This window comes from Cavenderia fasciculata, assembly GCF_000203815.1.
Source record: "Cavenderia fasciculata unplaced genomic scaffold Scf_Dfasci-G-b-126g04.f1-5, whole genome shotgun sequence".
In the NCBI taxonomy this organism is placed as follows: domain Eukaryota; phylum Evosea; class Eumycetozoa; order Acytosteliales; family Cavenderiaceae; genus Cavenderia; species Cavenderia fasciculata.
In genome coordinates, this window is record NW_004457715.1 from 225628 (window position 1) to 251362 (window position 25735).

At 33.3% G+C, this 25735-nt stretch overlaps 11 protein-coding genes across 11 annotated transcripts; 8 read left to right on the forward strand and 3 right to left on the reverse strand.

Moving 5' to 3' along the window:
* Positions 1-242: 242 nt before the first annotated feature.
* On the forward strand, positions 243-3567 carry DFA_02102 (uncharacterized protein; the record flags this gene model as incomplete). The annotated part of the gene is made up of 4 exons (XM_004357529.1): positions 243-393; positions 451-568; positions 651-2429; positions 2559-3567. 4 exons carry the CDS (start codon positions 243-245, stop codon positions 3565-3567), a joined length of 3057 nt encoding a protein of 1018 aa, XP_004357586.1.
* A 387-nt stretch (positions 3568-3954) lies between these two features.
* DFA_02103 (uncharacterized protein) lies at positions 3955-6430 on the forward strand (the record flags this gene model as incomplete). Its single annotated transcript, XM_004357530.1, has 9 exons — positions 3955-4020; positions 4074-4092; positions 4511-4579; positions 4686-4745; positions 4829-4891; positions 4972-5109; positions 5220-5624; positions 5704-6209; positions 6347-6430. The coding sequence occupies 9 exons, from the start codon at positions 3955-3957 to the stop codon at positions 6428-6430; spliced, it is 1410 nt and encodes a 469-aa protein (XP_004357587.1).
* A 620-nt stretch (positions 6431-7050) lies between these two features.
* On the forward strand, positions 7051-8183 carry uch1 (peptidase C12 family protein; the record flags this gene model as incomplete). Its single annotated transcript, XM_004357531.1, has 4 exons — positions 7051-7308; positions 7397-7648; positions 7724-7810; positions 7968-8183. The coding sequence occupies 4 exons, from the start codon at positions 7051-7053 to the stop codon at positions 8181-8183; spliced, it is 813 nt and encodes a 270-aa protein (XP_004357588.1).
* A 73-nt stretch (positions 8184-8256) lies between these two features.
* On the reverse strand, positions 8257-10235 carry pakH-2 (STE20 family protein kinase; the record flags this gene model as incomplete). Its single annotated transcript, XM_004357532.1, has 5 exons — positions 8257-8398; positions 8472-8944; positions 9037-9378; positions 9458-10116; positions 10205-10235. 5 exons carry the CDS (start codon positions 10233-10235, stop codon positions 8257-8259), a joined length of 1647 nt encoding a protein of 548 aa, XP_004357589.1.
* A 1530-nt stretch (positions 10236-11765) lies between these two features.
* DFA_02106 (uncharacterized protein) lies at positions 11766-13915 on the forward strand (the record flags this gene model as incomplete). The annotated part of the gene is made up of 4 exons (XM_004357533.1): positions 11766-11975; positions 12156-12324; positions 12444-13836; positions 13900-13915. The coding sequence occupies 4 exons, from the start codon at positions 11766-11768 to the stop codon at positions 13913-13915; spliced, it is 1788 nt and encodes a 595-aa protein (XP_004357590.1).
* A 760-nt stretch (positions 13916-14675) lies between these two features.
* Positions 14676-15316, forward strand: DFA_02107 (uncharacterized protein; the record flags this gene model as incomplete). The annotated part of the gene is made up of 2 exons (XM_004357534.1): positions 14676-15160; positions 15187-15316. The coding sequence occupies 2 exons, from the start codon at positions 14676-14678 to the stop codon at positions 15314-15316; spliced, it is 615 nt and encodes a 204-aa protein (XP_004357591.1).
* Positions 15317-15375: 59 nt separating this feature from the next.
* DFA_02108 (uncharacterized protein) lies at positions 15376-15513 on the forward strand (the record flags this gene model as incomplete). The annotated part of the gene is made up of 1 exon (XM_004357535.1): positions 15376-15513. The coding sequence occupies one exon, from the start codon at positions 15376-15378 to the stop codon at positions 15511-15513; it is 138 nt and encodes a 45-aa protein (XP_004357592.1).
* Positions 15514-15658: 145 nt separating this feature from the next.
* On the forward strand, positions 15659-22007 carry DFA_02109 (regulator of chromosome condensation domain-containing protein; the record flags this gene model as incomplete). The annotated part of the gene is made up of 6 exons (XM_004357536.1): positions 15659-16469; positions 16534-16753; positions 16837-17185; positions 17281-18377; positions 18449-18477; positions 18502-22007. The coding sequence occupies 6 exons, from the start codon at positions 15659-15661 to the stop codon at positions 22005-22007; spliced, it is 6012 nt and encodes a 2003-aa protein (XP_004357593.1).
* A 312-nt stretch (positions 22008-22319) lies between these two features.
* Positions 22320-22598, reverse strand: rpb12 (RNA polymerase; the record flags this gene model as incomplete). The annotated part of the gene is made up of 2 exons (XM_004357537.1): positions 22320-22498; positions 22574-22598. The coding sequence occupies 2 exons, from the start codon at positions 22596-22598 to the stop codon at positions 22320-22322; spliced, it is 204 nt and encodes a 67-aa protein (XP_004357594.1).
* A 335-nt stretch (positions 22599-22933) lies between these two features.
* On the forward strand, positions 22934-23350 carry DFA_02111 (uncharacterized protein; the record flags this gene model as incomplete). The annotated part of the gene is made up of 1 exon (XM_004357538.1): positions 22934-23350. One exon carries the CDS (start codon positions 22934-22936, stop codon positions 23348-23350), a length of 417 nt encoding a protein of 138 aa, XP_004357595.1.
* Positions 23351-23399: 49 nt separating this feature from the next.
* Positions 23400-25644, reverse strand: DFA_02112 (uncharacterized protein; the record flags this gene model as incomplete). The annotated part of the gene is made up of 4 exons (XM_004357539.1): positions 23400-24293; positions 24363-24468; positions 24672-24839; positions 24941-25644. The coding sequence occupies 4 exons, from the start codon at positions 25642-25644 to the stop codon at positions 23400-23402; spliced, it is 1872 nt and encodes a 623-aa protein (XP_004357596.1).
* Between the last annotated feature and the right edge of the window lie 91 nt (positions 25645-25735).

Sequence of the window (25735 nt, forward strand, 5' to 3'; positions counted from 1 at the left end):
AAAGAAAAAGACAACAGTTAAGTTCATGAAGTACTTTGTACATGTTGCTGTCCCAAGTAAAGATCTGCAACTCCTTTGCCCGAAATTTCAAACCACACACCACACACCCCCATAAAGTTCAACCCTTTCAAGATGATGAGCCTTTTCCTCTCCTCCTTTCAAAGCAGATGAACAACACTCTATATAGAGCAAAGCAAAGAAGAAGAAAAGAGATAATAGATAAATAAGAATAAGAGATGATGATGAAATCAATCATCTTTGTATCATTATTGATCATCATCTGTGTTTGTAATAGTAGTAGCCATAGTAGTAGTAGTACAAGATCTGATAGTGATAGTAGTAATAGTAATGATGATCACATCAATGTATTCTTGATTGCACATTCTCATTGTGGTATGTATAATAATAACAACTTAAAAGTTATTTATTGTATTTATTTGTTTTATTTAGATGTAGGATGGCTTGAAACTTATAATCAGTATTATACAGAAAATGTAACACATATCTTGACCAATGTCATGCCTTATTTGATTAAAGATCCATCAAAGAGATTTGTATGGGCTGAAATGTATGTTGTTGGATTGAAGAGTTGTCTCTTTGATAATGAATTAAAATATTGTTTTCCTTTCTTTCTTTCATTTTTTGTATAGAGTATACTTTGAAAGATGGTGGAATGAACAGACAGCATTGATGCAATCAGCTGTTAGAGGATTGGTGGATGGTGGACAAATTGAATTTGTTGGAGGAGGATTCGCACAAAATGATGAGGCGTTGACTCATTATGAAGCGATATTGAACCAGAATACGCTGGGTCATCAATTCTTGTTGTCTACGTTTGGTGTGAAACCACAGGTTGGTTGGCAGATTGACCCGTTTGGTCCGAGTACCATGACGGCTCAGTTGTTCAAGTTGATGGGGTTCAAGGGACACATTATCAATCGGTTGGATATGCGTATCAAGAACATCTACAATAACAGCACTGGTATCGTGACGATTGAAGGGTCGGGTGAGATGATCACCAATCGGTCATTTGAGTTTACTTGGTACCCCTCACCCAACTATGATACGTATCAAGACGACTTTTCCATCTTTACGCATGTCCTAGACAACCACTACAGTCCGCCGTCGTGGTGCTACCCCAATGCAACCGACCCGTCCACTAATATCTGCACCGGCTATGACTTTGAGTATGGCGGTGACATGAACCCGGCCATCAACGAGTCTAATATTGCCGAGCGTGCCGACACGCTCATGCTGATCATTCGCACGCGTGCCAGCTACTACCGTCACAACAATCTGCTCTTGCCATTTGGAAATGACTTTAGGTACCAGGATCCAGGCCAGATGTTTGATAATATGGACTTATTAATCGAGTATATCAACGCCAACGCGTCGTATGGCGCCACACTCCAGTACGCTACAGTGTCTGAGTACTTTGCAGCGGTCGACCAGTCCGTGCCGGATCCCCAAGAAGTATTCCCCGTGCTCCAAGGCGGACACGACTACTACACCTACACCATGTGTCTTACTCCAGACTACCAAAACTTCAACACGTGTGTAAACTATTGGGCTGGATACTACACGAGCTATCCATTGTTGAAACAGACGATTCGTCAATCCGACTACTTGCTGCGATCGGCCGAAGTACTATTCTCGATTGGTACAGCCGTCTATAATGCCGATCACAACATTATCGACGAACAAAAGTGTTATGATATTATCAATATGCATCGTAACATTAGTAGTATCTTGACACATCATGATGCGTTGCCTGGTACTGCTCGTACTGTTGTTCGTGAAGACTATATGAATATGCTTGAACAAGCTCAAAATGATACCTACTCTATACTACCTCAAATAGTCGGTCAGATCATGGCCAACACAAGTGTCGAGTTGGGATACATGGATATGTCATCTGGTGCTCTTGCCTCGCTGGCAGACGGTCAACTCTTGGTTGTCACAGTCACCAATAATTTGGCATGGAATCGTGTAGAATACTTGGCATTGGAATCTGGTACCATTCAAAACTATGCTGTATTTGATTACAACCTCAATCCAGTCGTATCACAAGTCATACAAAGTGTCGGTGGACCAACCAATTGGACACTCTACTTTGAAGTAAATGTTCCAGCTATTGGTGCATCATCTTATTTCATTGTTGGTGTAGATTCAAATGTACTAACTACCAAAGATAGAAAAAGAATTGGTCAAGTCGTTGGACTACAAGACCCGGATAATATAATACTATCACATAGATCATATCCAATCAATGGTAAAGAGAAACAATTGTCATCATTGATTGTTGGAAACAATGTATACAACTTGCAATTCCAAGTGAATAATGGGAATGGAGGATTGTTGGAATTGGTAGGATACGAGGATTTGGTCGAGGGTGGTGTAACCATACCACTACATCAACATTTGGTAGAGTATGATGCAATGACGGACGACTGTTACAAGTTTAGACCGACCGGGCCATCATACCCTCTTGTCGCAACGTCTCCCCAGTTTTACCTCACCGAAGGACCGTTGGTGCAGCAGGTGACTGTTTTCTATAGCAATAATGCCAGTCAGGTGTTTACAGTATTTAATCAGACGAGTCAAGCATCAGGAACGGGTGCACAAGAATCTGATTATATTCTCATTGAAAACAAGGTTGCTGTCGGATGGGACCGAGAGATTGTGATGCGATTCGATACAACTGCCATTGACAATAACCAAACATTCTATTCCAACAATGGATTGGAAGCAATGAAACGAGAGTACTCTGTCAAGTTTAACGACACACATCCTTGGAGTATGGTTTCTGGTAACTACTTCCCCGTCATTAATATGGCCATGATACAAGACTTGCTCAACGAACTAGTCATCCTCAATCGCCAGAGTATGGGTGGTAGCAGTCAATCACCAGGTTCACTCGAAGTCATGCTCATTCGTCGTAGTAATTACACACAACCTAGTATCGGACAAAAGATGAATGACACTAGCACCGTGACAATTGCCCATCGAATCTTGTTTGGTCGTAAAACAACCCGTGATATCATCCGTACTCCTCATTCAATCGTACACGAGAATCCAGTGTTACCACTCGTTGCATTGGTAGAGACGGGTCAGTCCATGTACAATTACTCGCACTCTCATCGTGTCTATTACGAGCCACTGTCTACAGGACAGCAATTCCCTGCCAATCTGCATCTTCTAACACTTGCACGAGAGTGGCTCAACAGTCCAGCGGTCCTCCTCCGTCTCGTCAACATTTACGAGGTTGGACAAAGCAGCGAATACTCTCAGCCATCTTCAGTGGCCGTATCCTCGCTCTTTGGCCAGTCGTTCAATATCTCCAACGTCGACCAAACCACTGCGTCGGGCAACTCAATCATCGCTCCTCAAATCGACCTTCCCCTCGTCGTCACTCTTAATCCAATTGAAATTAAAACATTCATGTTGGATTTCCAGAGTATTGTAAATAATAATAGTAATAGTAATATCGACGATATCCAACAACAACAACAAAAAGTAGACCAAATTCAAATTGATAAAGACATTTATTTGTTTAAAATTAATTAAATAAAATAACAAAAAAAATCGCCATTGTATTTTCGCTCACCCTTGATCATTATCCATTCTTGTACTTTGTTAAGTTGCGTTATTGTTATTTATTTATTTTTTAAGTTAATACATTCTTATAAAGAACAGCAAAGGTATTAAAGATAATATAGAGCTATAAAGTGATAAGGGCAACAGGTATAACCCAACCTCCGAATAAAAGACAAACGACTGGAAGAGAGGTTAAATGAGAAAAAGAAGCAAATTGCTTTCATAATGAATCAGATCATACACTGCCCGCACCACAAACAGATTTGAACCAAACAATAACTTTTCAATACATTAATTATATCTCGGAATAGAGATCTTGAACATGGATCTTGAACCCACAACCATACTTTAAATTCAATGTTATGGTTCAAGATCCATGTTCAAGATCCATCCAAAGCTGACATTCAAGATCATGATGAAAAGGTACGTATTAAACACAATGTTATTATTAATTTTGTTGATATTTTTTTAAAAAGATGTTATACAAATTGGTGTGTAACTATTCACCATTGCTCTCTTCAGCATGAGAAAGGCACTTTGAGGATCGATCATACTATCCATTTCAAATAATTACCTTGTGAAAAATGGTAAGGCCGTTTCACCAAAATAATCAGATTGACCACGTATGCAATCCGAAGGGGTTTCTCTGGATTTTAGTATCTTCACCGACTAGTACTCAAAGCTTCAACATGTTGTATTCCATTGTTTTCATAATCATTTCACATTCTTACAAATTATATTTATTATTACTATTCTATACAATGAGAATAAAAAATACATCAGTTCAGCTAGCTATTATATTCATAATATTTTTTGGGAATATTATTTATACCATAAATGGCCAAGGTACGTACCAATGGTATCTCTGTTTATTTAATTCCTTTTTGAAACATAACCTTTTTTTTTTTTTTAGTATGTGGATCATTAACAGGTGGTACAGCATGCCCAGTTAATAAAATCTGTTATGCAGGAGTATGTGTTGGTAAGTTTTTGTTTGATATTAATTAGTTTATATCATTGCGCGATGGTTTGGCCAATCCTCAAAGGTGAACTAGTTTCTAACATTTTCTTTCTTTCTTTCTTTACAGATTGTGTTTCAAATTCAAATTGCCCTCCAGGGAGAGTGTGTCAATCAAATACATGTGTTGGTAAGTTTAGTTGTTTTAAAAATATCTAATTATGATTTCAACATCAATCATAAGAATTTAAATTAACATTATTCCAATTTTAGTTCATTGCATTGTACCTATTGATTGCGGAAGTAGTCAAGCTTGTATAAATAATAGATGTGTTAGTAAGATGCTTCCTATATTTTCATTAAAATCAATCAAAAACTAATGCATATATATTTTTTTTCTTTTTTAATGTTTAAAGATTTCTCTAATTGTACTACAGATCCACAATGTAACACTGCCTATGGAATCAACACCCATTGTGAAAATGAAAAGTGTGTTTGTGATGATGGCTTTTATGGTTTAACAGAAGGCCTTTTTGGTACAGGTTGTGCAAATAGTATGTTTACAAATTGACCCGACTCTTATATATTTTCTTTTTTTTTTTTTATATGTTAACATATTCTATTCTATTCTATTCTATTCGATTAAATATTATCCTACTTGCAGAATACCCAACAATATCATCAATTCAACAAGATCAAGATAATTATACGATATTAAGTTTAAATGGAGATTTTAGTCCAAATGTTTTATCGACCAATTTGAACATTACAGTTAATAATACGATACCATGTACTCCAATATTCGTATCAAAACCATTAATTAATTGTACTCTTCAGAATCGTCCTACTCCTGGTAATGCAACTTTACAAATCAAGGTATCAAATTCAACGGGTGTTGGTAACATCGCGATTGCAAATTACCCAGAACCAATTTGTAACTATACAATTTTACAAAAACAATGTCAACAAGATACAAATAATTGTACTGCTGGAAATGGATATTGTAATGAAATTGGTCAATGTATATGTCATCCAAAATATGATCCTAAATCAAATTGTTCTTTACAAAGTAAGATAAAGAAAAAAAAAAAAAAGAATTAATATTTTTAATTTATTACTTACTAATACTTTTTTTTTTATTAATCAAGGTAATGAACAAGGTCCATCTATAATTTTCTACCAAGGATGTGATAATATAGATTCCAGCAGTATAAATACACAATTGTGTAATCAAACTGTTTATTTAGGTGAATGTACGCCACTCAACCTTTGTGGTGGTTCAACACCGATAAATCAATGGATTATTGTTGTAAATTCAAACAACACAAATTTAGGTATTCAATACTATGACAATGAAAACTGTACTACAACTCCATGTGGAAACCAACAAGAGATCAAAGAAGAAAAGTGTGATACCTGTTTGGAAAATACCAACATGTATTGTAAATTTGAGATCATTCCCACCTCCACTAGTACTAGTACTGGTAGTACTACCTCTACGACCACCGCTAGTACAACGGGTTCTACTACTACTACTACTACTACAACAACAACAATGACAACAGGAACTCCAACCTCTGGTGAATCACCAACACCAAGTGATTCCACAAGTATTATCTCAAATCAACTAAACTTTACCTATTCACTTTTACTTGTATTATTATTTGCTACCCACCTATAAATATTTGATTTAATTTAAATAAAATTAAAATTTTGATTAACATTTCATTATCATTCATTGATATATATCAGTATATATTAAACCCATCAATATAGATATATATTAGTTAGTTAGTTCGATATTCTTCAAAGTGTATAGTATTTTTATCAAAATTAAGTTCGATATTTTGTATTCAACTTTACCCAGTACCCTAGTAGTAGTAATGTTGAATTAGTATTTTTTTTTACTGGATGTACAAATAACTGCAGATGTTGATATTGAGCACTGAGTTGATGAAATGTCATTGACTTATCGTTGAATTGTATTTGATTCTACGATCGGAATCTAACCTTTATCACCATTTCTTTTGTACTAAATACAAAGCAAAAAACCATTACCATAAAAGAAACTATTTGCCTTGTCCAAGCTGTTCAACTTGATTAAACTTTATTCAATGTTGTGGTTCAATATCCATGTTCAAGATCCATTCCAACAAAAAAATGGAAGGAAGCTTTGAAACAGATAATCAATTTCTGAACATTTGTTGACAATTTTGAATAATTATTGCAATTATATTTACTCTCTTTGTTTAAATAAACACAATCTATGGATCTCCATATTGATCAAAATGATGATCGATCGATGTTCATTATCAGGTTTTTCTTAAAAAATTAATAAAAAATCTATATTTAATTTAAATATTTTTAATTTACAAAAACCCATCACCCTAAAAAAGGTTTTGAAAAACAACTATTATAGTTTGTTTGTTTAATAATATTCGAATAGATCAAAACAAAGATATATATATATATATATAAAGAGATAAAGATAAGAAATGTCTCAAACTACTACTACAGCACCACCAACAACAACAACAACAGAAACAAGTGAACAAGATAAAGAATTATATGAAACACAAAAGAATTGGATACCATTGGAAGCAAACCCAGAGGTGTTGACATCGTTTATGCATAACCTTGGTGTCTCTGAGAAATGGCAGTTCTGTGATATCTATGGTTTAGATCAAGACTTGTTAGATATGGTTCCTAAATCATGTGCTGCTGTACTTTTATTGTTCCCAATCACTAGTGATGTAAGTAGAAAGAAGAAGAAAGTAGAAGAAGATCTATCTATATTTGTGATGATCAAAAACTAATCAAATCTATTCCTTTCTAAAAAAGTATGAAGAAAAGAGATATCAACAAGAAGATGAAATCACTAAAAATGGTCAACTAGTTAGTGAAAAGGTGTATTTTATGAAACAAATCGTTGGTAATGCTTGTGGAACCATTGCTATCATTCACTCTGTACTCAACAACTCCAATGTCATTGAATTCAAAGATGGTTTCTTTAAAAACTTCTTACAAAAAACATCTTCTCTCAATGTTGATGAACGTGCTAAAGCTTTACTTCATAATCCTGAATTAGAAAGAGTAAGAAAGAAATGAAAAAGAATAGAAAAGAATAGAAAGAAAAAGAATTTTAAACTAATTCATTCTATTTTTAAGAGTCATGAAATTTCAGCCAATCAAGGTCAAAGTGTAGTTCCAGATGAAGATGAACCTGTTATTCTCCATTTTGTTGCTTTTGTTAATGTATGTTACATATTTGATTTAATTTGATTTGTTTGTATTGTAATTGGAATCCACTTCCATTTATTTATTTATTATTTGTTTTTTTTTAATTTATTATTTGTTGTTTATCTAATATTCTTTTTATTATTATTATTATTATTATTAATTATTATTTTAGGTTGATGGACATTTATATGAATTAGATGGCAGAAAACCATTCCCAATTAATCATTCAACCAGTTCTAAAGAAACATTTTTAGGTGATGTTGTTAAAGTTCTCCAAAAAATGATCGATGATAATCCTACAGAAATTAGATTTAATTTAATGGGTTTGGTTAAAGAAGAAGAAGAGGAAGAGGAAAAGGAAAAGGAAGAAGAGAAAAAGGAAAATTAGATTAGATTAAATGATCCAATAATAATAATAAAATAGATAATATAGAGTGATTCCTCCCTTCTCTCTCTATTTATCAACATGTTGTACTACTTACCTGTTTTTGTTCGAGTTCATTGATTATTGGTGTTGTTGTTGGTGTTGGTGTAAATACAATTTTTCTTAATAATGTTACAATGACTAATAAAATGGCAAAGATCAATCCTAATAATACAATACTAAAATAATAATAATAATATATTAATAAATAAATATAAATTCTTTGATCTAAATTATAATTTTGTTACATACTTTTTTTGATTTTGATTTAAATCTTTTACAACTGGTACTTTATCAACCATTTGATTGGTTTTGATGTGAATGGTATTTTTATATTGTAGGATGGTATTGGAGATGGTTCCATTGGGTTTGATTGTTTTGTTTAAAATGACAGTACTAAAGTCAGCATTATCAATTTGACGAATACTATTCTTGTTGTTATTGTTGACAGTTGCACTATTTCTTTTAGTTTTATCCCAATCCTTGTGAATAATGACAGTATCACTACCACTTTCATTCATGGTTGATCCTCCTTTTCCATTATTTTTGTTGTTGTTTAGAGCATCGTCATCATAAATGACTGAACTGTATCCTCCTCCTCCTGCAGTGGTCTCATCACCCTTTGTTGTTGTATCATTAAACTTTTTACCTGGCATACGAATGTTTACAAGATCATTACTACTATTTAAATCTACATAATCCTGTGCCTTTAAATTTTTGGATTTCTAAATGAGAGAGATAGATAAATAAATAAATAAATATTAATATACATATATTCATTTCATTTGGATTGTTTCACACAAGTATATATACTGACTCTTTTCTTTTCTTTAATAGCACTAGAAACTAAATCTTTTAGAGCATCTTGTTTGGCACCAGCAATGAATGGATGATTCATGAGTTGTTGGGGTGTAGCTCTCTTGTCAATCTCTTTGACTAGACAACACTCGATAAAGTTGATAAACTCTTTACTCCATCGTTTGGGTTCCTTGAGTGTTGGAGGTGGTCTTCTAGGCATCATGTACATTGCCTTGATTGGATTAATGTCACTGTATGGAGGTTCTCCCTCTGCCATTTCAATCGCTGTAATTCCCAACGACCAAATATCCACTTTATTACTATACTTGTCTTCTTTTAATATTTCTGGTGCCATCCAATACTACATAGTCCAAAGAAAGAAAGATAAATTAATATATATATTAGAATGATGATTTATCTTATTTTCTCTTTATACTTACAGGAGTACCAGCAATAGAACCTTTACAAAAAGTTGAGATGATTTGAGAGCTTACACCAAAATCGGCTATTTTGACTTGACCAGATTCATCCAACAGTATATTGGCAGCTTTGACATCACGATGAATGATTTGGTTAGAGTGGAGATAGAGCAAGCCGTCAAGTGCTTGGTGAAGGATAAGAGCAATTTCCTTTTCTTTGAGTGTTCGTCCTAAACTTCTCATGATATCAGCAATTGAGCCAAGTCCACAATAATCCATCAAGATCCACAATTCATACTTTCGTTTACATGATCCAAAGTAACTGACAATATGAGGATTCTTGCACTTTTTAAGGATATCAATCTCTTTTTCAAGTGGTGTCTTTTCTTTTTCTTTAATTGAAGTAGGAGAACCAGCAGCAGGAGCAGGGGTAGGAGTAGGAGTAGGTGGTGGAGGGTCGATTGGTTCTTCTAATATATCATCACTACGAATTACTTTGATAGCAAGAGTGAAACCACTGTCTTTGTGAACAGCTTTGTACACTACACCAAATGAACCTTCACCAACAATATCCTCCATTGCAAATGATGTTGTATTAGTCTTCCAATTCCATTGTTGATCTACATGTAATTTATGTGTATAATCTGATGGACTACTAATATCTAATTGATCTTCATTACCTAAAGAAAGAAAAAGAGAGAGAAAGAGAGAAAAGAGAGTGTGAATAAAGTAGAGAACAAAGCTTTTTAGAGCTTAATAAATACATACTCTTTGATCCACTTCTAAATAATCTAACCATGATTTGATTTGATTTGATGTGATGTGAATATATACAATATAAAATGTCTTTTTTTCTTATTCTTTTTCTTTCTATGTTGATTTTAAAATGATTGATTTAATTTTGAACTGTGTTGTTGATATTAATGATACAATGTTGTTGTTGTTGTTTATATGTTACTACTATGTGTGATTATAACTCTATAAAATGAGAATAAATAAATAGATATAGATATAGATATATGATATGTTATGTTGTTATGTTGGTTTGATGAATGAATGAATGAACAATAATAGATTCAAAGGAACAAATAGATTCAGACGACCCTTTTTGTTAAAAAATTAAAATTAAAAGAAAAACTCTTCTCTCATCTCGATAGTGATCTTGGTTAGATCTAGCTAGTATTGATACTCATGAGGTCACTACATCATACATCACACTAGTACTACCATCCCCTCCTAACTGAGTACTCATCCTACTCTTATTACCAAACGAATCGTAGTAATCATCATCGTTGTCATCCACTATTCAATGAATTCATTTGTTGGCCCCTCCGAGTCACTACTCCTAAAAAGGAACGAGCACTTTAGCTCATCCCCAGGACAACAACACATTAATTAACAACGAGGTCTACTACTACTATGACGTCGATGACGTATATTTATAGGTCTGTCTGTTTCGAAGAGAGGAGAGACAGATGTTGTGTAACGTTATGCTGGTCATGGATGGCTAGACGAGAGGAGGTAAGATAGTTAGACAGATAGATCAATTATAATTGCATCAATCAATCTTCTAATACAATTTTGTGTGTTTTTTGTGTGATCAAAAAATGGTGACTGGAAACAACCTTCTGCGAAGACATAACTTTGAAAACAGGAATAGGTTTTCAAGTAAAGTAAAAACAGAAAAAACAAATAACAGTCCTTTATTCCTCTCTCTTAAGAGTGTACACTTAACTTCAACTTCAAAGTTGTTTACTTTACTTTACTTACTTATATATTTTGTTATTCAACAAGTTAAATAATATTATTATTAATTATATTTACCACACAGTATCCCCCTACACTACACTACAGTATCTATATAAATCTATCTAAAATATTTTACTGGCTATATCTAAATATTAAATACCCCCTTCTCTCTCCCCCCCCACCCCCTCCCTTAATTATTTGTATTCATTTTATCCATTTTTGTATACAAATAATTAAACCCCACTCCAAACACTTGCTACCACTACCACACTGACTCGTCCGTCATTGTTAAAATTATTATTATTACTATCGTCGACATACTCTCTCATAAATAATAATAATTATTTTAATTATTATAATATTCAATTCCAATCCAATAATTCCAACCAAATTTAATATTAATATTAATATTAATATTACCAGCAACTAGAGATAAATATATATTAATAGCTCCCAGTATTCTACTAGCTAAGCAGCTGTGTCTATATAGTATAGTTATTTATATTTCTATTTATATTTATTTATTTAATAATTACCATTAATCGATTTTGGTAATTACAATTATTTCATCAACATCAACATGCCAGCAACATTAAATACATTATCAGAACAAGAAAGAGGACAGATATCATTTGTTCATGGTAACAGTTGTGATGTCCTTGCAACATCGGTTGCCAGACTCTACGAAGGTAAACAAGGGTGTTGGGTATACACCAATGTCATCGGTGCATGTTCAGTCGTAGTCAATAGAGTTGAACGTACTATCTATATTAGAATAGTTGATCTTTGTGTAAGTAATTCAAAAAAGATAAATAACAAAAAAGTAGAAAACAAATAGTAGTAGTATACTTTTACTTTCAAAGATTGAGTCAACAAGTTGGAACTTTGGTGGAAATTAATTTTATTTTTTATTTTTAAAAAAACATTCATTTTACAATAATTGGAATATAATTATTATTACCAAATTTAGAACAAGAGAACTGTATTTGAACAAGAGATTTATAAAGATTTCGATTATCAAAAATCAAGAGATTTCTTTCATACTTTTGAAGGCGATAATACCGTCTATGGACTATCGTTTGTCAATGTAGATGAAGCTTGTCAATTTCAAGGTCAACTACAACAACAACTGTCAAAGAGTAAGTCGACAACTATCATGCTACACTACACTACACTACACTATACTTTTGAAAGAAAGAAAGAGATAATTATAAAATTATATAACAATATATATTAATCATGTTTCATCGACATAAAGAACACTCCCAAGTACCATCGTCATCGTCGTCATTTGCAAGCTCGAGCAATTTAGCAAATGTGCAACAACAATCTAATAATGTCAATGTTACTCCATCCTCTTCATCAAACAACTACAACCAACAACAACAACAACATGCTGGAGGAAAGGAACAATATACATTTGTAGCAAAGGAGAAACCAAAGAAATCAAGAAGTGGATTCTTTAGCAAGATATTGCACGGTGGCAACGAAGAAAAGGAAAAGCCAATGGAGATATCTGCACCCACTGGATTCAAACATGAGTCACATATTGGATGGGATGCAGACAATGGATTCGATATTCGTAATATTCCAGAGGACTGGCGTAAACTATTCTCGAGTGTTGGTATTAAAAAGAGAGAGTTAAAGAACCCTGAAACTGCTCAGTTTATCCTGTCGGTCATCGGAGAGAGTGTAGCACAACAGAATGCTCAAAAGTCTACGTCTGCTTCATCTGCACCACCTCCACCTCCACCTACAATGGGTGTATCCAAGCCACCTGGTATTCCACCAATGTCCAGTATCCCATTAACTCCTATTAGATCATCGGTTGCTCCACCTCCACCTCCACCAACATCCTCAGTGACACCACCTCGTTACCAACAACAACCACCACCTTCTTCCTCTCAACAGACCTATGTCTACCAATCGAATCAACAACCAGTTACTTATTCTTATGATGTTGATAGTAGTGTACCAACTCAACCATTCCAACAAATGAGTATGCAGAACACTCAAAATACTTCTACACCAAAGATGAAACCACCAGTTCCCATCTCACCACTCCCACCAACACCAACTCAAAAGATGCAACAAGTTCCACCAACTACTACTGGACATCCACATCCACCAGTTCCACCAAGACATTTTGCTACACCACCAAAGAATACAACATCACCACCAGTTGCAATGACTCCCCCACTTCGTGGATCGCCACCTCCACCACCATCTGTAACAGCTCGTGGAATGTCTCCAGCTACTGTTGTTGCAGTGTCTGATACACTCCCACTTCCACCTCCACCACCACCTCCAATGGTAGCTGCCAAGAGTATTCCCACCACCTCGACTACTCCACCTCCACCACCTCCAATGGTTGCACCCGCTCAATCGGCCGCACAAAGCAGTATGCCACCAATGGCAACTAGCAGTACTGGAGGAGGTCGTGATGATTTACTCGCTGCCATTCGTAGTGGTACCGCTCTTAAAAAGGTCGATTCCTCTCAACCACTTCCAGATCTCTCCAACCTCGGTGAAAAAGGAAATCGATCCTTACACGACACTCTCTTTGCCGCCATGGAAATTCGTAGAAAGAATATGGGTGAACAAGAACAAGAACAACCAGATGAAGATTCTGATGATAGTGATTGGGAAATGTAGATCTCTCTCTATTAATCCTCATTTCAACAATTATATTTTTTACCTATATATTAATTTAGCGATCTATTAAATTAATATTTTTAACATAAAGAAAAAAAAGAAAGAAATAACGACATAATAATAATAATAATAATAATAATACTTGCTATCTATTATCTAATATTTTAACAATAAAATACTTTACAGTAAACAAAAAAAAAAAAACTATTTAAATACAACTTTTTCCAAACACTTTTTTCATTAAATAAATAATGGAAACCAATAACCTCGTAATCGATATTAAAGAATTTATTATATCTATAAAAGCAAGAGACAAAATCGATAGACAATCATTTATAGTGAAATAGAAGAAATATTCGCGATCCATTTTGCTCGTTCAATTGAATTGGTCACAAAAGTTAAGTTTAACCAAGATCTAGCTCACTCTATTATAAATACACAGAACTTTTCAGACTTGATCAATCAACCAAATGTCAAAACCTTTTGGAACCATTTTATAAACATATACATAAAAAATAATGCTAAAGTTTCCAGGGAGAATTCAAGACCAATATTATAAAAAGTTTCAAATCCAAATGAAAAGTATAGGAATGAACATTGAATATGAAAATAGTTCCTCATCACCTCCTACAATGAATGATGGAAATGTAGCTATAGTCATGTCTATTCTTGTTGCAACAAGCATTCTTGTAGGAACTTTTATCATCTTTTACAAATTATAATATATAATATATAAAATCTATTTCAAAAATTACTAAAGTATTTCCCAAATTTAGAAAAAAATATATTTGGAATTACATTTATTTATTTTCCAATTTATTTAAAACATACAACAATGAAGAAGAATAGTAAATTAATTTATATTAATGATATTGATAGTGGTAAAATAACAACTAGTGGGCGCCAACAATATAGTTGCAGTAGAAGTAGTAGTTATCATCCATACCAAAGACAAGAACAACAAAAGATAATAATATCATGTGATAATACATTACAAAAAAAATTGTCAATTCCAAAGGAAGGAATGAGCCATAAAGATTTTTTAGAGTTGGGATCGGACGATTATTATTTCCTCATTAGAAAAGATATATTATCAACCAACATTCAAGTTCAATGTCTACAATACAGTTATTCAATCATTATTATAGTTGATCATAGACCAACAGATGATTGGTATTTAGAAGCATACAATGAACTTGCTCAATTAGGTATACCATTAAAGATATCCGATTATCATTACCCAAATTTTATACTATCCGTCCTATTATTACTCATCATGATCTCCGATCACCAATCAAAAAAAGAAGTATCACTGTTTGCGTAAAACATGGTTGTCAAATTATTAGAGCAACTAAAATAGGTTATGTCCCTAAAATTGTTACTTACATTATCATCAACAAGAACAACAACACGACCACTAAACAAGAAGACGAAGAAGAAGAAGAAAAACCTAATGTTTTAACATTAAATAAATAAATAAATAAATAAACAAATAATATTTGTATCTAAAGAATATTATAATATACTAACATAGAATGATTTACATTCAGGCAATGTCCCTCGAAAATTTCATTTCACTTTTCAAATGTGTTAAAAAAATCTTCTACTCTGCAGAGCAAAGAAAGAGTTTTAACTCTGATTATTTTAATGATTTAGAGATTAGTTTAGTTTAGATTATTTATACACACGCACACGCACACGCACACGCACAGAAGTCAGTCTTTTATATCTTCTTATTATTATTATTAGTTTTACTCTTTATAGAATAAGAGAGAAGAGAAGAGAGGGATAAAGAGAGTGTGACATAGGAGAGGAGAGATGAGCCAACAACAACAACCAGAGAAAAGAAAAGGTGGTGGAGGGTTCTCGCAAATGGGTATCATGAACCTTACCCATTCTCCACCAGTTATGCTTCGAAATAGTACTAGTGGATCATCATCATCTTCTAATATTAATATTAGTAACAACTATAATAATAATAATCATAATAGTAATAATTCATCATCTTCATTTATATCATCATCATTTGTAGTTGGTACATTGGGTTCTGTAATGCAACAACAACAACACCAACAACAACAGCAATATGGGTCATTATCAACACAACAATCATCTGCATTGGATATTAACAATAACAACAACAACGTAGGTAGAGGTGGTGGTGGTAATGTTGGAATGTTATCATCATCTAGCTTTACTTCTACCTATGATGGTATACCATCACCTATCAAATCATCATCATCGTCATCATCAATGTCTGGTGGACAAGGATCAAATAGTAGTGGAGGTCTAGGTGGTGGAGGTGCCAGTAGTAATGGTATAGGATCATTTACACAAAACTATGAATTATATTCAATGAACAAATTATTCTGTATCAATACTACCGGTGGTGGTGGAGGTAAAAGCAAAGAACAACAACTACCAAGTGGATCAAGCGGTATTGGTGGTGGTAGAAGAGGTGCATCACGTAGTGACCGATCAATGACATCTTCATCATCAGTTGATTCATCTCTCAATACATCTGGTGGTCTATTGTCCAATGATATGGGTCCATTAGGTGTAACTGTACTTTTAGAAGCTCAAGCTGGTTATGATGATCATTTATTTTTTGCAATGTTTTGTTCAAATGGTAAATTAATCAAATAACAACCTACCTTTAGTATATACTAAATATATGTCTATTTTTTGTTTAGATTACTTAATATTTAGATATGTTGGACAAAGTAAAGTACCACAATACAAATATATACAATGGAATCGTGACCCACTAAAAAAGATAGTAGCCATGTCATTTGATCCAACTGCTCAATGGCTTTTATGCCTTTCACATGACACATCACTTGTAAGAATACCAATTTATTTTATGATGTGTAAAAAGATTAATGTCTTGGAAGAAAAAACTCCTCAACCAATGTATGTTAAACGCAAACAATCAAAGATATATATATATAATATATATATATATTAATATATTTATAATTTTGTAATATTATTAGTGAAAAATCAGATAAATTATCAAGTTGGGTATCATCATCTAGATTATTTAAAAATGTTTCATTGGGATCACTTGGAGGTGGAGGAAATAATAATAACAATAATAATTCTAATAATCAACAAACAAAAACCATTCAAAGTATGGTAACTATTCCACCTATATCAACAAAAGGACAAATAGGATCAAGTTGTATATGGTGGAAAACATCAAATAGTGAAGATTTTGGTATTATTTCAACTCAAGCAGGTCATATCTTTTTCGTTAATCTATCAACCAATGAATTACAGAAAAAGGTTAAATTTGAACATCCAATTACTAAAATTGATTTAATTAATGCTGGTAATGAAACTGTATGTAAACAATAGGAAATAATAATAATAATAATAATAATAATAGTAATTTATTTTTGGATATTAATTAATTGATGTTTATTGTATACTTTTAGTTTATAATCATTTCAACAAAAACAAATGGATATTATCAATTATTGATTGAACAAAAAATTAAACATCAATATGATAGTATAGTGACATCGACATTTGGTAATAATTCATCATCATCTTCAAATGCAACGATTACATTGGTTATTAGTGGTGGAAATAATAATTCAAATTCTCAAAATGGATCAAATACAAATCAAAGTAATAATATTAACCAAAATGGAGGTAGTGGTGGTTTGGCAACCATTCAATCACCGTATCAATTAGTGACACCATTATTTTCAAGTGATCGTGTATTGAGTGATCGTACAATTGAAACTCAATCATCACAAGAGAATGGATTGGTAGTAACAAGTTTTATAAAGTCTACTAGTAAGCTAGAGATTTATGATTACCTCTATCTCGATAAATTCCCTCTTTTCGTATACCAACTACCACAGACGACCACTAAATTCTACTTTACCAAAAACATTACATTCCTCTCAGAGATTGATCACCACGATGATCAAGCACGTATGAATGTATCGATCATTTCAAATCTCGTGTCTGGTACAGCATCCAATTCAAAATATATGAAGAATCAATCGATTATTCAAACATTCTCATTGGCACAAGGAGAGTTTGTTTTGGATATTAAAAATTCTCTCACAGTCTCTTCCAATGATTTGTTAAATGGAAGTGGTCATCTTTCACCTTCAAATTTTAATAACATTAATAATACAAATACAACAGCATCTTCATCTTCATCATTAAATAATAGTGGTAAATTAAATGGTAGTAGCGGTGGAAATATGTCACTTTCATCATCTTCCTCATCACCATTATCAAATTCATTGGCTCAATATAATAACAATAATAACAATAATAATGGACCTATTCAATCAACTTTTCTACCTTCATGTTATATTTGGACCAATTATGCAGTCTATGAATTGAGAGCCAAAAAAACACCAGAAGAAATCTTTTTTGAATTATTGTCAAAGAATTTGGAAAAAACCGATGGTGAAGCACTTGGTAAAACATTTAGAATGGATCTACTAAGTCTTTATGAAACTGCTGCTGATCATGCTTTTGAACAAAGTCAATATGGTAGAGCTTTAGAGTATGTCAAAACAAACAAGTCAAATCTAATCAATATTTTGTGTATTAATTATTAATTTTCTTTTTGTTTAGTTTATATTATTTGTCAGGAGTTAAAACAAGTAAATTAGTATTAAAATTTTTAGAAATTGGTAGAATGGATATTATAATGACACATTTGAAAGCAGTTTTACATGGATCCGATGCATATAGTGCACATGAAAGAAAGAAATTGACCAATATTCTATTCCAATGTTACCTACAAAGATTGTTGTCGTCGAGAGAGGAATTCAAATCACTAGAGACAGAGTTTACAGTGTTTCTAACTACCAACACTGACTATGATGTCATTGTAGCGTTACAAAATCTAATGTCTAATGGTTTGATTGATTATTATTTCATTGTGGCACATAGTAGAAAATTGGTTGGCAAAGCATTGACTAGTTTATTGGAAAACAATCGATTACATTTGGATTCACAAAACATTTCATTCTTGCAAAGTCAATATTGTCAGGAATTAAAGAGTAATTCAAATGGTATGATATTTGATTGTCTACCACCAGATTTCCAAGTTAAATTGATTCTTGAAGATCTTGGCAATGTACCACGTTACCTTAAACGTCTCTATTACCTCTTACCAATGGTATCTGAAAAGACATTAATTGATATCATTACATTATTTGATCCAATTACTTTTGAACCATTTAATTTATCTCAACAACAATCAACTAGTGGAAATAATAATAACAGTAACAATAACAGTAATAATAATAATAATAATAGTCAAGCATCACCAAATGGTATTCCAACATCACCCATTTCAAAACAAAATCAACAACAACAACAACAATCACAACAACATCTAAATAATAATAATAGTCCAAAATCATCATCAGGTAATTTAATTGGATTAGAACATTATCATTCAATATCATCAGATGTTGAACCATTACCAGGTAGATCAAGTGAATCAATTCCAGTTAGAAATGAAGAGTATTTTGAATTATATCTTACATCTCTACTGCTACTACTCAATCATTATAAATCAAAATATGGTGATCAAAACTTTGCAGATTTACAACGTCAGAAAATGATGTTGGAGAATCAAAAACAACAAGACAAGAATAGTAATAGTGATGACGATGACTTGGACGATGAGGATAATGTGGTTGATCAAGACTTGTTGGTACATCCAATGCCCGCACTTCGATTCAATGAAAAACATGCCAAATCAGTGTCGTGTGGTTGGGAACATGCAGCAGTTATCACCGTGGATGGTGAGCTGTTTACATGGGGTAACAACACGAGTGGACAACTTGGACATGGTTTGGCCGCCGGCAAGCATCAATCTACACCAATGCGTGTAGAGAGTCTCAAACAGACACCCATCATGATGATGTCGTTGGGTGGCGAGCATACTGTTGTTATCGACCGATCATTCCACATTTACTCTTGGGGTAATGGTAAATACGGTCAACTTGGTCACGGTGTATCTACTCCACACAATCTTCCCAAGAGAATAGAGGAGTTTGCCGGACAAAAGATTAGCTCCATTGCCACGGGGTACTGGCACACACTTGTACTGCGATCGGGTGGAGACTTGTTTGCATTTGGATCAAATGAACATGGTCAACTTGGGTTGAACGATCTCAAGCATCATTTACCCATTCCAACACGTGTCAATACTGCTGACATTCACCATGCTGGACAACCAACACGTGTGACTGGTATATTCTGCGGACACAGCCATTCAGTACTGCGTACGTCACACGGAGACGTCTACAGTTTTGGTGCAAATGCCAAGGGACAGCTGGGACACGGGTCGACCGAGTCGTGTCGCTATCCAAAGCTCATCCAGGGTCTCAAGGGCAAGAACATCAAGCGTATTACATGCGGTCCGTACCACACGGTCGTCACGACCGACCTCGACTCTGTGTATTGTTGGGGACAGGGTGAACACATGTGTCTTGGCACGGGCAGCAACAAGAACGAGCTCGTTCCCAAGTTGGTCGAGTTGTTTGTCAACAAACGTGTCGAACGTGTCGTCTGCGGTCTCTACCACACGGCCACTCTGACACAGCCAATGGGTGACTCGAACACCGGAGGCAATGTATATATCTGCGGCAGCAGCGAACACGGTAAACTTGGTATTGGAGGTGACCCACGATCCCCCTCACTCGACAAGGCGTACCCTGCCATCATCCCATCGATCAATTCGGCCAATGTGGTTGATCTCGCCAGTGGCGCAGAGTTTAACGCTCTCATCACCTCGAATGGTGCTCTCTACATGTGGGGTGCCGGTACACACGGTCAAATCGGTAACGGTAAGAACCAAGACACCTGGATACCCACACGAGTCTCTTTGAGCAGTGAAAAGAACCAAAATCAATTCATAGTGGACGAGTCGGGTAGTACTATTACTCTCTCAAGTAGTATGCTACTCACCGAGAAAAACAACCGATACACTCAAGAAGGATTAGAAGAGACACTTAGAAAGAATGCCAATGGGTACCGTCCATTTGTAGTGATCAACAAGGCCAAACAATTTGGCAATTGGGATGCTGTAGCCACGATCTATGAAGTATTGGAAGACTATAAATCAACGCTAGAGTGTAGACTATTATCATTGAAACAAAGAAATTTGGATACTGATAAACAAACTCATACTCTACTTCAACTTGCTCATAAATATATTGTTAATATGAATGGAAATAATGAAACATTTAATCAACAACAAAAATCAAATAATGCAACAACATCAACAAATGGAGGAGGATCAACTTTAATACAACCATCAACTTCACCTTCATCTAATGCATCAACTTCACCATCTAATAGATTATCACCACCAATCAATAATGCTCAAGAAATCTTACCACCTCAATCTAACAACAAGACAACCAAAGAAAATGAACTTGATCATCAACAAATTCAACAACAAAAGACACAAGCATCAGAGATTTCAAAGGAATTGTTATTGTTGATATTAAACTATTGGAAGGAGAAACAATTGCCAATTGAAGAATTGGAAAATTATATCATGGCAAATTTGGAATACTTTTCATTACCCTTGTCAAATATATTATCAACTTTTAATAGTAACAGTAATAGTAACAAGGTTGATAATACATATCCATTGGTATTAAATTTCTCACCATTACTTTATTTAAATGTTGTTAAATATTATCTTCAATTGATGAAGTATTTGGGAGAAAAGGAAAGAAATCATCAAAGGGTATCTGAAAAGGTACTATTGACCAATATCAAGGAGAATCTTCAAAAGGATATTCAATCACGTACAAAGATTCAAATTCAATCACTTCAAATGGATATGTTTACATCACCTACCACTGCAGCTATAGTTCCAAACTCTTCATCTGTGATGAGAGGAGGATCAGCCGATGAATCCTACATTGAAAAGGATCTTGCATTTACATGTAATCATTTCTTTTCAAAACGTAGATACTATAGTTCCATTCTTCCACAATTCCAAACCGATGTACAAAAACTATCAATCATGTCTCCAACCACTCTCAATCATATCATTGAAGAATACAACCAAAAGTGGGTATCTCTTTCCTGTCCAGTTTGTCTTTACAACTTTTTACGTGAATTGGCAAATGATCCATTATCAAAACAATGGAAAGTTTAAATCAAATCGAATCGAATGTATATCAAAATAGTTTGATACAACTTTCTCTCTGTCAAAAACCTTTACACACTATAAATAAATAAATTCCTACCTTAACTTATTAAATTATATATTATCTAAATATTGTTGTAGTATTGTTCATTTTCATATTCATATGACCGAATGTTTCGTTTGTATATATATATATATTAATCTTGAGTTTATTTTAAATCTGTATCTTGTTTGTTATCTACCTATGTTTATGTTATCTATCTATCTCGCTTCGAATTGAATCACTATAGAAAAGAAGTAAATGTTAGTTTTGTTTGTTATCTAATCAATCTCAAGACTTTGTATCTGTCTATATCTATCTATGTCGATATCTATATCTATATCTATATCTATATTTATGTTCATACTCTTATCAGTTCTCTTCTTATACATAATACGGTAGGTACAATCTTTACATTTGATTGGTTCCTTTGGTTTGATTTCGTTTTCAGAACCACATTCTAATTGATTGTAGATAGAAAAGAATCTATTAGTCTCTTGTTTCACTCACTATAGTATTCAATGTATGTACATACCACCACAAATATAAATACAAGGCATTTTCTAAAGATCTATATTAATTGAATGTGAATATATATATGTACAAAGCTACTAATATTAAACGAAAAAACTCCTTTCTCGTAGTACGATCGAATTTATTTCATTTTTTTTGAATAATTAGACAAACAAGTCGCAACTACCTCGTTTGTACTTGTTGGAGGACAGATCATTCAATTAATAAACCAATGATACTCAATTGGTCTATAGAAACAACAAGATGTGAAGGTGAAATATTAATATACGCATTACCAATCATATATATATAAATATACTATAATAAATATAAATATATATATATAGATATATATTATAACTATAATACATTGGCCTACAATATGAGTTATTATGCATATAATGCAAATTTATCTGGTATGAGATTGGATCAATATGAAGAAGCAGAGATGGATCAACAGACTCAAGTGGTGATGAAACGAATTGAAGACTGTTTGCCGACATGTGTCATTTGTGGAGTTAAATTAAATCCACTCTATGTCTACAAACATTTAGTGCATTGCCAACTGGTGTTGGGTATGGCCTTGGATACCATCTTTAAGGACACTGTCGATTTAAAAAATCAACTATCTCAATCTCAAGCAATCGTCAGAGAAAAGGATTCACAAATTGAACAACTCCAAAAACAACTTGGTCAACAACATCTTGGACAACAACCAGACCAACAACAACAACAACCAGAATGTGTCAGTCTTGCCAAAGAAGAAGATCCTGATCCAGAACCAAAGTTTGTTTTATAAATCAAAAAGAAAAGGTATCAACCCTGACCTTTATTCATCCAATAAATAATCATTTTTGATTATTATTATATTCCAAAATTGAATTGAGGAGTGATTGTGCATTGGGAGAGGATGAAGTAATATTTGGTGTGATCTCATATTGTTCTTTTAAATGTTTTGTTGTAGTTGGTCCTATTGATGCTATTCTAATATTAGCACAACCGGTGTTACTTTCGGAATGAATTAATGATTTATGATTATTTATAATATAGTCTACTCCACTTGGACTAAAAAATACAATCCATTGAATTCTATCTTTTATCATGTTTAATCTTGTCAATACCATATCTTCTTCTTCATCTTGGCCACCACTACTAGTAGTACTGTTATTGTTGGTTGTATTTTCGTAAATAATCAATTCATCCAAAATGATATTATTTGATTTTAGAGTTGATGGTAATTCATCTCTTCGAATATTTCCACATAAATATAATACTCTATTATTATTATTATTGTTGTCAATTGATTTATGTTGTTTCTCTATAATTCTATTTGATAATAAATTTGCATTTGATTCGACTATAATCATTTCTTTTAATTCGTTGATTGATGTACCATCATCATTATTATTATTATTATTATTTGTATTGAGTTGTTGTTGTTGTTGTAGATATTTGATTAATAAATTTAAAGATGATTCACCAACGAGAAAGATACCATTTCTAAACAACCTTAATATATCCAATAATAAAAGGTTATGATCATCATTCTTTTCAACTATATTAATCAATGACTGCATTGCATTTGAACTAGTAATAACCAATGATGAATAATAATAATTCTTTTCATCACCAGTACTAGTACTAATATTCTTTAATGTTGTCAACACTTGTTGATCATTACAATTTAACTTTATAGTTAGCAAAGGTATAAACTCTACATTGAATCTTTTCTCTTTAAACAACTATATAGTAATCATATAAATAACATGTTAATACCAAATATATAGTATATATATACTACAAGTACTTACCATTAGATATGGATCTTGTTGATCATCTTTTTGTGATTTAAATAATACTATTGTATCAGTACCAGTGGTAATAGAGGAAGAAGAAGAAGAAGAAGAGATGAGATGACTATTATTCATTCAACCATATGAATCATCATAATAATAATAATAATTATTGAGGTGTCTTTCTTGTTGTTAAGGGTAAAATATACTAATAAATTTTTATTTTTAGATAGATGATGTTAAACTGCTCTCTTGTACCTCACATTACTTTATTTCTCTTTGTAGTATTTTTATAACTTTCCATTATATACAAGAGCCAAACCATACAATGTATAGGTAAATGAACCGGCACGACCAAGATAATAGTTTAATGCTGTATGATCACCTTTGTATGTTTTAAGCATCACTCTCTTAAACTCGAATATTGTCATGAAACTTGCTAAAAGAACATAACATTGGTAATAGAATGATTGATGTAAAACAATCATATATCCACTATAAATAGAGAGAAAGCGAGAGAGAGAGAGAGAGAGAGATGTTAATATTAATTTACATTTCTTTTGGCTGTGTATGATGACTTTTTGGACTTTACTTACGTAATAATTAGACAACTTAACATTATCCAAGAATTATATCTACCCAAGAGAATTGGGACTGTTTTAATACCGGCTTTGGCATCTTCTTCAAGATCACGATGGTAGTTTCCTAGAATTGGTAGTTGCGAGTAGACAAAGGTCAAGGCATTAAAGATCCAAAAGGTCTTGTCTGGTAGAGCATTGGTAAGGATGGTGTAATAGACGGCGGTGGTCATGATGACATAGACGCAATAGTTTACATTGCCAAGAGCAATGTATTTAAGATGAGTGTAGGAGATGGAGATGGCAACTACACCGATTGGGTAGAGTACAAAGAGTGGCTTGAGCCATTCGTACTCGCCGGTACATTGCATTACTAGATAGGAGGCGATGACGGTGAGACCGACAACATCAACCATCATAAACTTGAAAAGAGTGTTTACATTGACACTATCGAAAAGTGTACGATCGTGTGATGTCTTGGGGTCGTCGACACCAGAGATAAAGTCAACATACGAGTTTATGAAATAGTACAACGAATGACCCAATGTCGAAATGGCCAAACACCCAAACACCAACTTGGCCAGCTTCACCGGATCGTTGGCAATCATTGTGCCCTGACTGTACGATATAGACACTTGCAAAAATGCAGCCAGCATTACACCTGGAAACAAAAAGAATCTAGATGCATCATAAAATTGTTTTGCTCTTCTTCCATACATCATTTTGTTGAAAAAAATATAATATTATGTGATGGTTGGTACAAAGAAAGAAAAAAAGAAAAATATATATATTTATAAATAAGATAATTAATTT